The sequence below is a fragment of the Ahaetulla prasina genome, chromosome 2 (assembly GCF_028640845.1).
Source record: "Ahaetulla prasina isolate Xishuangbanna chromosome 2, ASM2864084v1, whole genome shotgun sequence".
Classification (NCBI taxonomy): domain Eukaryota; kingdom Metazoa; phylum Chordata; class Lepidosauria; order Squamata; family Colubridae; genus Ahaetulla; species Ahaetulla prasina.
Window position 1 is genome coordinate 222745815 of NC_080540.1, and position 14445 is coordinate 222760259.

The 14445-nt window shown below is 35.6% G+C and overlaps 1 protein-coding gene across 1 annotated transcript in view; it reads left to right on the forward strand.

The window, feature by feature from the left end:
• The window catches only part of MPDZ (multiple PDZ domain crumbs cell polarity complex component), a 112766-nt gene that overhangs the window by 46955 nt on the left and 51366 nt on the right, over positions 1 to 14445 (forward strand). Inside the window, exons 18-24 of the mRNA XM_058168056.1 lie at positions 248 to 364; positions 3938 to 4099; positions 5730 to 5972; positions 6847 to 6955; positions 8193 to 8391; positions 10323 to 10364; positions 13382 to 13486. Coding sequence (XP_058024039.1) covers positions 248 to 364; positions 3938 to 4099; positions 5730 to 5972; positions 6847 to 6955; positions 8193 to 8391; positions 10323 to 10364; positions 13382 to 13486 — 977 coding nt within the window. The remainder of the gene's footprint in view (positions 1 to 247; positions 365 to 3937; positions 4100 to 5729; positions 5973 to 6846; positions 6956 to 8192; positions 8392 to 10322; positions 10365 to 13381; positions 13487 to 14445) is intronic.

Here is a 14445-nt window from a genome sequence, read left to right on the forward strand (position 1 = left end):
TCAAATATCAGCAGATAGATACATAACCATGTGATGCTTAAAGGCTATTTCAAATTCATGATTATTGCCATCTCATTTTTCTTTTTTCAACCTTATAAATCATTTCATGGTTTGAGGGCTATAATATCATTTCTGGATACCTTCTTTTCTGATCTTTATATTCATTTAAAATTTCTTAGTATTTGCTTTCATGGCATGTTCTGTTCACTGGCCATCATCCAACTCAAGAGCTTCATTCTTTCTGCAGCTTTCACCAGAAGAGGGCTATGTTTCTGCTAAGGAAGATTCCTTTTTCTACACTGCCCAGTCCTTTGAGGGGGAAGGGCTAACCGATTCAGCCCTCTTCCGTGCTGAGCTGGCTCTGGTTAGTCTATAGTTAGTCTTTTATTCTACGTATTAATTTTGAACGGTATTTTGTTAAGGAACAATACAGGAACAGTCCTGCTGTTGACATGTTAACAGATATTTTAAAAGACCTTGCTTGGTTTCCTTGAATCTACATGATGGTTGTTTATTTGCTAATATAAGAAAATATCCATAACTATGTCAAAACATTGTATTTATAAGAAGACAAAGTTGTGTGCCAAAATTAAACCCTCTAAATATTTAAACATTTATTTAAAACAATATCCTTGAAGCTTTCAGAATAATGTACGATTAAAAAAAGTTAGAAAATTATAAAAGCAAACCATTATTTTTTAAATGAGAAACCATATATAATCCTACATTACAGGGAAATTATGGCCCCAGCCTTCAGTCAAATTACTTTTCAGGACTCTGCAATTTCTCTCTTGGAACTTGGACCTCTTGAAACTTAGAACTCGGTGTAAACACATAATATGATTCAAATGCTGTTGCCCATTTAAACTTGGCAATATCTAAAAACCCCAGAAGGCAGTGGGGTTTTCTCTTATTCCATATACTCAGTTTTCTCACATACTTTTTCAGTTCACTTAAAAAAATCTTCCTTGTTCTGTTCAGAATTCTAGGAGTTGAAATCCACAGATGGTAAATTGCCATAGTTACCCACCTGTGCTCTAGTGATATACCATATATAGTAGCTGAGATATCAGCCAATCTTCAAAAACCAACAAAAGCTAGAATGATGAATGAACTTTTGACTGATTCTATATATATGTATATCAATCCAACTCTAATAGCTAAAGTTGCCAAATCCTGGCTGATTTAATAGTAATCTATCTGAATCCAAATCCCTGCTACCTCAGAACAGGGAGGAAGTGTGTGTGTGTGTGTTTATGTGTTTGTATGTATGTCATCATCTCATGGGATTTAGTAAATTGAAAATTACTTTGGGTTATACTTATCCATACCATCTTTATGGTGGTATGCAGATGTCACCTTAGTCTTGCTGGGGTATGGACGGATGCAACTCATTCCATTTATTGCCTCCTCCTTCCTCCACTCTTTTTTTTTCTTTAGTGGCCTTCAACCATTTTATTTATTATTTATTTATTTTATTTATTTTTATTTTATTTGATTTTTATACCGCCCTTCTCCCGAAGGACTCAGGGCGGTGTACAGGCATAATAAAACCGACAATACAATATACAAGTTTAAAATACGATTTAAAAAACTTATTTAAATTAGCCCAATGATTAAAATTTACCATACTAAAAAACCCCGTTTAAAATTAATAAATTTAACATTTAAAATCCCAATTTAAGCCAGCCCCGCGCGGATAAAAAGATGAGTCTTGAGTTCGCGACGAAATGTCCGAAGGTCGGGTATTTGGGGGGAAGCTCGTTCCAGAGTGTGGGAGTGTGGGAGCCCCCACAGAGAAGGCCCTTTCCCTGGGGGCCGCCAGCCGACATTGTTTGGCGGACGGCACCCTGAGAAGTCCCTCTCTATGGGAGCGTACGGGTCGGTGGGAGGCGTGTGGTAACAGCAGGCGGTCCCGTAAGTACCCAGGTCCTAAGCCAGGGACCTGTTCCATGGAGAGAGCTTTTTTCCATGGACTGGAAGGGGTGTGGTTTTGCATGCTGCCTGCATCCTGCAGATGGGGTTTGTTCATTTGCATAGCCTGGTTTCTGTCTTGCCACGACCCAGTGCTAGTCCACAGACTAGGGGTTGGTGGACCCCTGCTTTAGATGAAATTTTTCAATTCTGCTGACAGAATTTTTTTGATTTATATGTAATGGTTTCCAGTCAGCATTTTTTGTGAAATTTAGGATTGCACTTTAAAACCACCTTTAATTTTTTTTATAAAGAATTTGAGATTATTACTTCCTCACCAGTGTCACTTCATCTTGTGTAATATTGACCCTACTGAGCTGATTAAATATTTCACCCTTTGATTTGGGAGATATTATGGTTCATTATCACAATATGCACATAAAGCTTTACATAAGGTACAAACTACTTCGTTTTAAATTTACTGCAGGAGTTGGAAATATGGATATCTTTGTACCATACAATGACATTCTTTCAGAGAAAAATACTGGAAAGTTTACAAAGAATTCTGCAAATAGATGTTCTAATTTGATAGAAAGACTGAGAGCTACAATTGACTCAGGTCAAGATGAATGGGAACTATGGGAAAAATACTTGATGTTTTCACAGTGGTTCTGTTCGTTAAAAATGTTTTTATTGTAGAAACTTCTGAAGGATTTTATCACAAAGCTACTTAGTTTGGGATACAATCCTTAATTTTTGTTAAAGTTCAACTTTTATTGAAAATATAATTCGATTATTTTGCTGCCTGTCATAATTTCAGGATAATGTACTTGGCCTGCATTGGATTTTAGCTTCTGACTTGAACTGAACTGGATTGTATCCATAGAATTGATAGTGAATCCCATGATTTCATTGTTATAATGCTATGCTTATATGAAAATATGCTAAGAAGGCAATAATACTGAATATAAATTTACAATGTGTTCTAGCTTATTTGTAATGAGAAATAGTAATGGGAATTTATGACAACTTTTTTTAAAAAAACATAATAATTAAAGCTTATGGAATTATCCACTTCATTATTTAAATTAAATTATGAGCCACAGTGGCACAATGGTTAGAGTGCAATACTGCAGGCTACTTCTGCTGACTGCCTGTTGCCTGCAAAATTTGGCAGTTCAAATCTCACCAGGCTCAAGGTTGACTCAGCCTTCTATCCTTCAGAGGTGGGTAAAATAAGGACCCAGATTGTTGGGGCAATATGTTGATTCTGTAAACCTCTTAGGGCTTAAAGCACTGTGAAGTGCTATATAAGTCTAAGTGCTGTTGCTATAATAATAATAATAACAACAACAACAAGAACAACAGAGTTGGAAGGGACTTTGGAGGCCTTCTAGTCCAATCCCCTGCCCAGGCAGGAAACCCTACACCATCTCAGACAGATGGTTATCCAACATTTTCTTAAAGTAAGCCTATTTAGAAAAATACAGTAGTACAGTAGTACAGACTTAAACCCATTTGTTTAGTTACTGTTCGAAGTTACAACAGCACTGAAAAAAGTGACTTGACTGGTTTTCACACAACCATTGCAGCATCCCCATGGTCACGAAATTAAAATTTGGGCGCTTGCAGCTGGCACGTATTTATCATCATTGGAATGTCCTGGAGTCTTGTGATCACTATTTGTAACCTTCCCAGCCAGCTTTTGACAAGCAAAGTCAATGGAGGAAGCCAGATTCACTTAATGATTGCATGAGTCGCATAACAACTGCAGTCATTCACTTAAGAACTGTGACAAAAAAGGTCCTAAAATGGGGCAAAACTCATTGCCTAGCCACAATCTGATATCCAAAGCTTTGAGTGAAAATAAACACGTTGCAAGCCAAGATATTCTACTTTGGAAAATCGAAAAGAAAAATGTTCAAAGGAAAAAAATAGCTGGAATTATTTAATAGCCACCAATGCTTCTATTTGAAACTGATACAAAGGGTAGCCCATTTGATTGGATTTCCTTTGCTATTAGGTGGACTCAAGTGAGGCAGATGTAATAGAAGACTGTACCGTGGGATCGGACTATTCTCCAGATAATGATGGTACATTCCAGCCTTCAACTTTAACATTGCATAGCGGCATTTGTGGTGATGATCTGAAGCTTGCTCTTTCACTGCCCTCTTCAACTCCCAAGGTAAAATTATGGGGGAAGGATATGAGCAGAAAGACACTTTGTTCATAACTATAAATCAGTCTTATGAAATATCCTACAGTGAAGGTAATGTTACCAGTTGGTTCCATCTGTTCATAGTTTTTTACTAGATTAAAGAGTAATTTCATTTAGATAGCAATGCTGATTGAATTATCTTTCAGATTTTTAGTATTCAGCAGACCATTTACTATAATTTTTAGGTGCTTAAAAAAAATGTGGTTCAAAGAAATCTAAACAATAACAAGCCATTTATGAAAAGACCTGTGTAAGTATAATGAATGCTCCGTGATTACAGTTCAAACATTAAAAACTCTTAATTTTCTTAAGGGAAATTGTTAGTAAATCGCTTTAGAAAATCAACGCTTGAAAGGTCACTCAAATTCTTTTGTCAAAAGGTCGCTCAAATTCTTTTCTTGAATTTTGATGTTCTGTATTGTTTATCATGTTAGCTTTCCTTCTCTCCCCTTTTTCTCATTCTCATTCTCTCTCTCTCTCTTTCTCTCTCTCTCTCTCTCTCTCTCTCTCTCTCTCTCTCTCATCATTCTGCGTATTTCTTTTAATATTCATGGTGGGATCTCTTCTGGACTGACAGTTCATTCTTTGAACTGGGTTGTATCCTGCTTTTATTGCTTTATAAGTAACACGCATCCATTTTGTTTGAAAAAAGAAGTTGCTCTTTCACACCTGACATTTATAAGATGGCTACATTTCTTTTGGAATCTTAATTCTGTTGGATACAGCATGGGTCTGATGGCCAGAATTTATTTCCTAATAGAATTTTTTAGACTAAACAGAGTATACCTGTGCCACTATGCCAATGAGACAGATTGCATTATTCAACTTCGCAATAGTTAACGAAATTAGAAAATAAAGTGCAGGCTGGGAAACATACTCTGCAACAAATCCAGTTTTATACAAGGTACAGAATTCATGTTCTTGAAATCATTATCTTGTGTCCCATCAGAATAGAAAGAAAATGTTTACAATCAAACTTGGTAGTAGGATCCAATCTGGGTCAGTCACTGGGATCAGATGTTTAGTCTTCTGAGTTTTCAGACTTGTGCTAGAGCCCTTCCTCAGGGAACTTGTCTCTGTGTGATATTCTGGTGAGAGAGAAGTTCCCAGAGGATGGGCTACAGCATGAGTCCAAAAGCTTGGAAGACTAAACTTCCTGGTCCTGTTGATCAACCCAGTTTGGATCCTGCAACATTATCTTGGAACACGTATAATTGCCTTCATTTGTGAAACTTGAATAGTGGTTATATTTAGCACTTTATTCCGATAAAAATAATCATACAAAATAAAAACGGACCATATGGCATCCTGAATGTAAACTAGTTATTCATGGGAAAGGTTTTTAGAGGAAGAAATGATGGACTCAGGACAGCTTCACAGAAAGTGGAGCCAACACAATCATGGCTTTATTTTAATAATTGAAAATGTATTAATTAACTGTAATTAATATTAATACTAATTTTTAAAGTATGATAGCATATTATTGATTTAATAACTAATTAGTTAATTAATTTACTAAATCAATAATACTCTATCAATAATATGCTATCATACTTTAAAAATAGAATGAGTTTGGAATTGTTCTTTTGTTTGCTAGGCTACTTTCAAAGAAGATTCCAGTGACCCACTCAGTTACCAGTCATCAGATAAAAACCTGTACACAATGGATCTAATGCAAAGAGAGACAGAGAGTAAATCTTCAGGAGGTTGTATGAAACAGATCACAGAACCTTTTCTTGTGAATCCAACAACACAATCTCCTAAGAAACAAGTTGAACACGAAAGCATAAGCATGTGGAGAGAATCTCAGCTAACACCCGAATTTTCACACTGTACAAAAGTAAGTTCTAAATTGCCTCTTGATTCTACTTGAAGAATTCATTACATGCATTTGTGAAAAAGCAACATTTTCAGAGATTTAGTAGATCAAAGGGGACTAAAGGTAATGGTGTTTTCTGGCCATTCTGCTTTTTGATCTAGAACAGGTTTGTCAAATTTGCAGCCCAGATGTGTCACACGCTGGCCATGCCCACCTCCAATTTAGCAGAGGGGGAAAAGTCGCGATAAATCACGTGATGATGCCCTGACAACAGAAGTTTGATATCCCTGTTCTAGAAGAATCAAGTACAACATAAGTTGGGGTTGTATGGATTGTATACACTAATTTGTGGCACAGCTTGCTTTCTAAGGACCAAGCTGTGACTCAACATTGCTGTTCAAGAATATTGTTCTATATAGTACAGAATCATGGGTACCTTGTGGAGAGATCCTGCAAGGATTTCTGTAGAGAGGTGAGACTGTGGATTCATTAGTACAAAGATATATTCCAATTTTGGAGACTAATATGAAATATGCAACAAGGACCAAAACTGAATGTATAGCTAGACAGAGCATGTCAGCTGAATTGTACAACTTTCAATACCTGGAACCCAAACTGTTGCAATGTGCATTTGGAGGGCACAAGATTGGACAAGTCTAGTTTTTATTTTAAAATGTGTTTTTATTTTCTGCCAGTTGTGAAGGGTATACTTCCTCAGCGCAGTTATTTTAGTAAAGCACTATGACACTTTTTTGTTTGTTTGCTTATTTTGAATAGAAACAAGCTCTTTGAAGAATGTTACCGATATGCAGACTGTCTAGCAGGCTGTGATTTGTAAAGTACACAAAATCCTACTATGTTTTACAGAAGTGACTTTTATTTTCTTCTTACCCAGGATCAAGAGTTCTTGATGGAAAATAATAGCTCAATGCTTGCTGGCCTAGATACAAATAAAAACAAGTTGGAGAAAATGATTACCATTGCAAAAGGCAATTCAAGCTTAGGTAATGTACCCTCACGTAACCATGCAAATCTTTGCTCTTGCAATCCTTATTTCTGCGAAGTTATTCCTGAAAGAAAACTAGATATTATTCTTTTAAGTTGCTTTAATCAAAAAGCAAAGATTTTTATATATGATCTCAATAATAATTCTATCATAATTATAACAATCACATCTATAAATTTTCCTTTCCATATGAAGGCAGGAACAGTCAGGAGAAGATCAATGTGTATTGTTATAATCGGGCAATACCAGGGGTGAAATTCAGCCGGTTCTATCCGGATCGCACGATCACATGGATGCCATGACATGTTTTTTTTGCAATGATTTTCAGTCTCTGTGCATGTGCAGAAGGCTTTGTGCATGCACGGACGGCGCGTGCGAGTGAAGCAAGTGTGTGCATAGCACACACACACACTTACAAAACGGTATGGAAGGTAAGTGAATTTCACCCCTGGGCAATACATCAATGACATAGTTGTCCAATCAGTTTAATTATCAATAAAATCAAGAATCATTCCAATGCTAAAACTATTCGCTTTTCTTAATATAATGATGCCAAATCTAAGAATTCTGTATTTGGAAAATTTTAACATTCTTTTTATCCTGGAAGTGTTCAGAAGGACAAAAATATTGGCCATATTCAAATATGAGAAGGGCAAAATCCTTCACTTTGTAATTCATTCCTGTTCAGAACAAATCTTTTGTAATTTCTTCATCATTATCTCATCTTGATCTTCCTTTTTTCTTCTTTGCTCACTTTTTTTTATTAAATGAAAAATAAATTCATTGCCTTTTCCTTTTCTGTTCTCCACTTCTTTCTTTGAGGTCATATGTAAAAAAAAGCAGATCTCATCTAATTAAGTAGCTTTTTAAACAGAACAGAAGGCATTAGGAATTCATCATCTTTTTGATCTTAACTGTGAGCTTATGTGATGGAGGTAGCTGTAGACCTGAAGATACAATCTCATATGCCAGCCTCAGCTGTTTTCAAGTTTTTTTTAGTGAGAATTTTTTGACCTGCCAGGCACATCTTGCATGTTGACTCCTCAGACCTACCAATGTGATATTAATTTTTCTTCAAGTTTTGATTAAAAAAAATCTGTGGAAGTATGTGTATATTGGCAGAAATACATATAAACATATAAATAAAAATGATTTCAGAAAATAAATGTTATTCAATGTAGGTTCAAGTCAGATACCATTTTCTTATTAGTGCTAAACTTTTTTTTCCCCATAAGGGATGACAGTAAGTTCTAATAAAGATGGCATGGGAATGATAGTTCGCAGCATTATCCATGGTGGTTCCATAAATCGTGATGGACGAATTGGTATTGGAGACTGTATATTGTCTATTAATGAGGAACCTACTGCTAATTTAACTAGTGCCCAAGCACGGGCCATGCTGAGGAGGCATTCTGTCATTGGACCAGATATAAAGTAAGTTGGATGTTATATATAGATTGGTAGATTTTCAAACACAGTATGCATGCATAATATTGTCACTGCACTTGTGTTTTTTTTTAATTCCATGATTATTTTTAATTCATTATCCTAATGAAGTTTCAGTATTAAACTGGATTCTACATTGATGGAAGAAGTTGAAATGTTTTCTGTGAATCACAACCAACTAACATGAGTTCCAAAAGTGTAATCTAGTATGGTAGTTTGATTATCCCATTCACTGGTTTGATATAATTTCATGGACTCAAATAAATACACGGGAATAGAATAGAATAGAATAGAATAGAATAGAATAGAATAGAATAGAATTTTTTATTGGCCAAGTGTGATTGGACAAGCAAGGAATTTGTCTTGGTGCATATGCTCTCAGTGTACATAAAAGAAAAGATACGTTCGTCAAGAATCATAAGGTACAACACTTAATGATAGTCATAGGGTACAAATAAGCAATCAAATGGTATTAGGAAATTTGCCAATCATTTGCAATAAGGGAGAAAATGTTTGCCCATATCGCTTAATCTTACAAATGTGTAACTATAATGAAAAAACTGAACTTGTTTAAAAATATTATTAAACTAAATCCTGAATTGACTTCTAAAAATTAAAGCTTAGCAGCTGCTCCTTAAAGCTGTCAATGGAATTTCTATATCTGAAGAATATTCAACTTCAATGCCTAAGCAATGGGAAAAGTTGATGGAATATTACAGCATGAAATCACCTTTGGGAGGGGAAATAGTTTGTTAGATGAATGAGGGTGGTAAATAGGGCAGAAAGGATCAAACCTCTCTTCTTTATTTCCAGTTAATAGTAGCATTAGAGTGAGAAAGAATTATATATTGATCCGCGAGACAAAAGGGCATTTTAATACCTTTTTGAATCTCTTGCTTTCCCGGATTCCTGGAAGAGACAGTGATAGTATTTGCATGGGATTTAAATTAGATATTTTTTTTGTACAGGCAGATCAACTGAAAAACATTGGAATTTTATAAATAAGCTTTGATCTTTTATCTCAAGTGACTGAGAAATCTTTCAATTGTGGAAAATGGTGAATATAGAAATTATGATCCATGACATTATAATATAATATATTTTCTCAGTATATATTTTTTTCAAATATAAGGAAGAAAACTGTATTTTAAGTCATTTGCGGGATGTAATTTAATGTAAAATGCCACCCAATTGTAATGAACTTGAATGATTTGTACCTATTAAAACAGTGCTCCAAATGCCTGAGACTTAAATTGCAGGTACTGTATCTTGCACCCTAAATTAGCAGTTCAAATTTGGGCTTTATAAGCAGACAAAACTTTATACCAGTCCCCCAATTTGAGTGTCAAGCTCAGTATAGCTTTTTCATAATAATTTTGCTTGGGATTATAGTTTATAGCGTGTTTCTCTCTCTCTCTCTTTCATCATCTTTTCTTCCTTCCCTTCATATATAAACCTTTTTTTTCCCTAAACAGAAAAGCAGATGTATAGCATCATCAGGATATCTGTGGCTTCACTTCTCCCTGCACCTTACATTTCTTTAACAATATCTAGAGACTTTTGCTTTTAGCAGTAGTTATAACAGCTGCCTCTAACATCTGCCAGATAATTACAGAGCTGATTCAGAATTCACCTGCCTTAACCGAACGTGTGGAGATGAATCTCTGATCAAGAAATAAAAGATTGATTGCGGTTGCATTTTTCATGCTTGTTAATAATCATTGCTATACACTGCAATAAAGAACAGATGCTTTCTGATGGGAGGTGTGGATAGAATAGAGGTGGAGAGGGGGAAGAGGAAAGTAAGCAGGAGTGCACACTTTTAAATACGTGTGTATGCATCTCTCATTGAGTAGAAGTCACTGACATTTGTTAACAATATTGTAAAAAGATGCTGCGTCGTATGCTTCACATTCTAGATCTTCTCCAACACCTGCTGATGATCAGGGCCCCTTTTATGTGTGAGTATTGGCGATTCAAAAGCTCATTACAGCTCTATGTTCCAACTTGTCTGTTCATTCATTCATGCTTTTATACTGTAACATCAGAAGTAGCTGGGATGTATCCAGATATAGGTACCATATAATATACACAGACACACACAGATGCTTGCAACCAATTAAAACCTATTATTGGATGAGATTACCTGATTAATTATTCAACTATATCAAATCCTTCAATTTGTAGGTATATTTGGAGATCTAAGATGAATATCATAGTTTTTAATCGGTTAAAAACACATATTCATCTTCTAAAGATAAGTTTATAGAAGCCAAGTTTATGGTTTAGATTGGAACAGGGAACGTGGGTTCTTCCAGGCCAGGGCTGTCAAACTTGTGGCCAGATGCGTCACACGCTGGCCACGCCCACCCCAGATCCACAAAGGGAAAAAATGTCACGATATGTCATGTGACAGCAACATGATGCAGCGAGTTTGACCATCCATATACTAGATCCAAAGGCTCCCTAATTGTCTATTAACTAAGGTCATATAGACAAGCCCTGGAGTTGCCAAAGGATAGATTACCCTGCCTTTGATTTAAAAAAGAGAGAAATTTGTCTTAAAAGACCCATAATGTAGAAACAAAGCAGAAATATCCTTGTTTCTTTGGCATCCATATTTCCTCCATGTATCCATCAGAGAACTGGATATCTTGAATCTATTTCCATGCTTACAGGTGGATGGCTGAAATTTGGCACAGCGCTTTCTGGACTAAAAGTGAAGTCATGTTTCATTCTCTTCTTTAAAAGATACATATTTATTCAACAGTTTGTTAGATAACAATTGCCTTCCTGATAGATCTTATTAACTTTTTGTTTATACGTCCCACCATTTTTACTCAGGATTCTTTTATCTCGCTCGACAGTAGCAGTGTTACTGTAGATAATTGTAGCACAGGTAACCCAGAGGTTGCACATTTACCTCTGTTTCGTCTCATACTTACAACATAGAATAGGGGAAGAAAGAATCAATGCTTATGAAGTTTCCACACTGCTAAGCTTACAGTGGGGGATACATGAAACACAGTTGCTTAATTTTCAAGGAGTACTTCAGCTCTTTTCATGCCACATTGTGAAACTCCATTTCAGTTTAGAAATCCCAGCATCCTCCATGTATATATTCTGATGCTATAATATAGCTTTTCAGATTTCATTTGTCTGGGTATTATCCCATTTGTCCAATTACCATTAGTTTAAGAAAAATCCAACATTTATATAATGTGAAGCATCAAATTTCAGTGCATTCTTTAAGTATCGTTACGTTTTCAAGTTGCTTATCGCTGACACAGCCATGTACTGATGTCTGGATTAATCTCACTCTTGTATTTTCAATATAGCTTACATTTTCTTTTCCCTATGTTGTAACTAAATGAATCTCACTTCATTATTAAAATTGTATTGTACTGTGGTTTTAAATATGATCACAAATTTCTTTATTTAGTTTCTTTCCTATTGTAGTATGCATAAAACACTTTTTGTCTGCCTGTTAAATCATGCATGTTTTATTTCTTTGTCTGTTGCATGGTATATAACATTTACATCCCTATCGTCTCATTTTAAACTGTTTAAGGATGAAAATTACTCTTGTCTTCACTACCTTTTGAAGAATCAATGTACAATCAGTTTAATCCTTGATCACTTTAGATTAGTAGTCTGCCTTGCTAACTGTAAATTCTGAAATCTCTCATTTAATAGATCCTTCTTTCTATAGTTGCTTTTAGCCAGTGGGAATTACAATACAGTTCTGCTTACTCAGCAGTTCTGCAGCTATTTCCTGCTTAAGCCAAGTATTTTGGGAGTTACAACAAATATCCTAAATACTGCAGGGAAATGCAATTCTAATAATACAGCTATTTCTCATTTAATGACCATTTAAATGAAGTGGTTGCTAAATGAAGCCACAGCTGTGCTTATGATCTTATTTCAGTTTCCTTTTGCTTTAAAGTTCTGCAAAGCTCACAAATAGAAAGTGTAAGGATCAATTGTAAAGTTAAAGAAGGCAGTTACTAAATGAGGACTATCTGTAATGATTTTTATTACTGAGCTGCCAGAGAGTAATTTTAGTCTAATTTGCTTTCTTTTGGTTCAGTTTAGTTTCACCAGTAGAACATCGTTGAATGATACTAATTTAATGACATTTCATTCATAACATTTTAAAACTCATAGTCTCCTTCACTATTACCCTAGTTACATTTTGCTCCTTTTAAAATATCAAATATTTTAAAACAGGAGTGTCAAACTGGTGGCCTGCAGGCTGGATGAGTCACGCAAGGCAACACCCACCCCAGCTCCGCGAAGGGAAAGAATGTTGCGATATATCACAAGATGGCAACGTGATGCCGCGAGTTTGATACCCGTGTTTTAAAAGAATGATGTTCTTTCAAATGTGTCATAATGTCTCTTGGGTGCTACCTAGTACTTTGCTTCCGTTATAAGGAACTGTGTAATATGGAGATAACCTTCATAGAAAAGAGACGGTATTTTGGTTTAAATTAGTATCTACAAATATTTCACATTTATTCATTGCCTGTCCAAAGTACCCAAGCTGAAGTCCGAAGAATGAAATAACAATAAAACTGTTTCAAATTTTAAAATGTCACCAAAAATTCTAGTTCAATTAACAGCTAAAAACAAGGTAAATACAGGAAGTTTTAAATTTCTCGCTTCACAGAAGTGAGATCGGTAAAACGTGGACCCAAATTGTTGGGGGCAATATGCTGACTCTGTAAACCGCTTAGAGAGGGCTGTAAAGCACTGTGAAGCGGTAATATAAGTTTAAGTGCTGTTGCTATACATTGACCTGCATGGTTTGCATTTGGTGCATTCCCAATGAATGAAAAGGAGGCTTTCTGGATTAAGAAGATATTTGTGCGATGCCACACTGTGAATTAGAGCCTTAAAAATCTTTATTGCTCAATACTGAACTATATCCAGACACCTGCAGCTTCTTAATTTCATGTTTACTTTTGTGTTGCAGCATTAGCTATGTGCCAGCAGAGCAATTAGAAGAGTACCAAGCTGGTTTAGGGCAGCAGCCAGAAGGAACAATGCCATTAGATGTTTTCCCTCCACACATTGTGAGGTAATTTAGAGTACTGTACTATTAAAAAAAACAACTCCTTTTGCTTTAATTCAGTCCACCCATGAATAAAAAACACTATCCATGAATGGATGAAGGAAAACTTGATATTGATTGGAAAAATACAAATTTGCTTGTTCTTTCTTTATGGGAATGGAGGGGAAGGTTGGATTATAAGTATTTTTTTCTACACAAGGGAACAAAAAAAAATGCAGGCAATGGAATATGCAGGCTAATCATTTGTGTCCCAAAGTATTTATGGTATACTGACCCCCAATTTATCAGTTTGACTGTGGGAAAGGGAATGTTTCTTATTGCCAATTGTTCATTAAATTGGAGAATATATCACTGGAGCTACTTCTATTATTTGCATCATGATGTCATTATGTAAATTAAGTCACTTGCATCAGTTTAATCTATTTGAATAATAATGGTGTTATTCAAATGATGTTAATTGATACCAGTGATGTGAATCACTTCCAAAATTTGGTCTGTTTCATGCAAAGTCCATTTTATCAACATTTCTGCAATGTCCTGGCTGTTGCTTTACTTGGGGCTCCAGTAAATGTTTATACTCGGTGGGATTCAGCCAGTTCGTACCACTTCGGGAGAACCGATTGTTAACTTTCTGAGCAGTTTGGCAAACTGGTTGTTGGAAGAAATCATTAGGGCAGAGAACCGGTTGTTAAATTACTTGAATCCCACCATAGTTTATACTGTACTGACTTCTAGATTTTTGAGACAAGTGCAACACTGATGTTTTGCATGACATTCTCTGTTAGAAAGAACCACCCAATAAATTCCCAGCAATTCTACTTTGTTACTAAATGACAAGTCTCTAAGCCTAACAGATATATGGAGGATAATTTAGGTCTTTCTGTGGGATCTTGCAAACCTAATTCCAGTGGTGGATTGCCCCCTGTTCGGACCGGTTCTATAGAACTGGTAGTAAAACTGGCAGG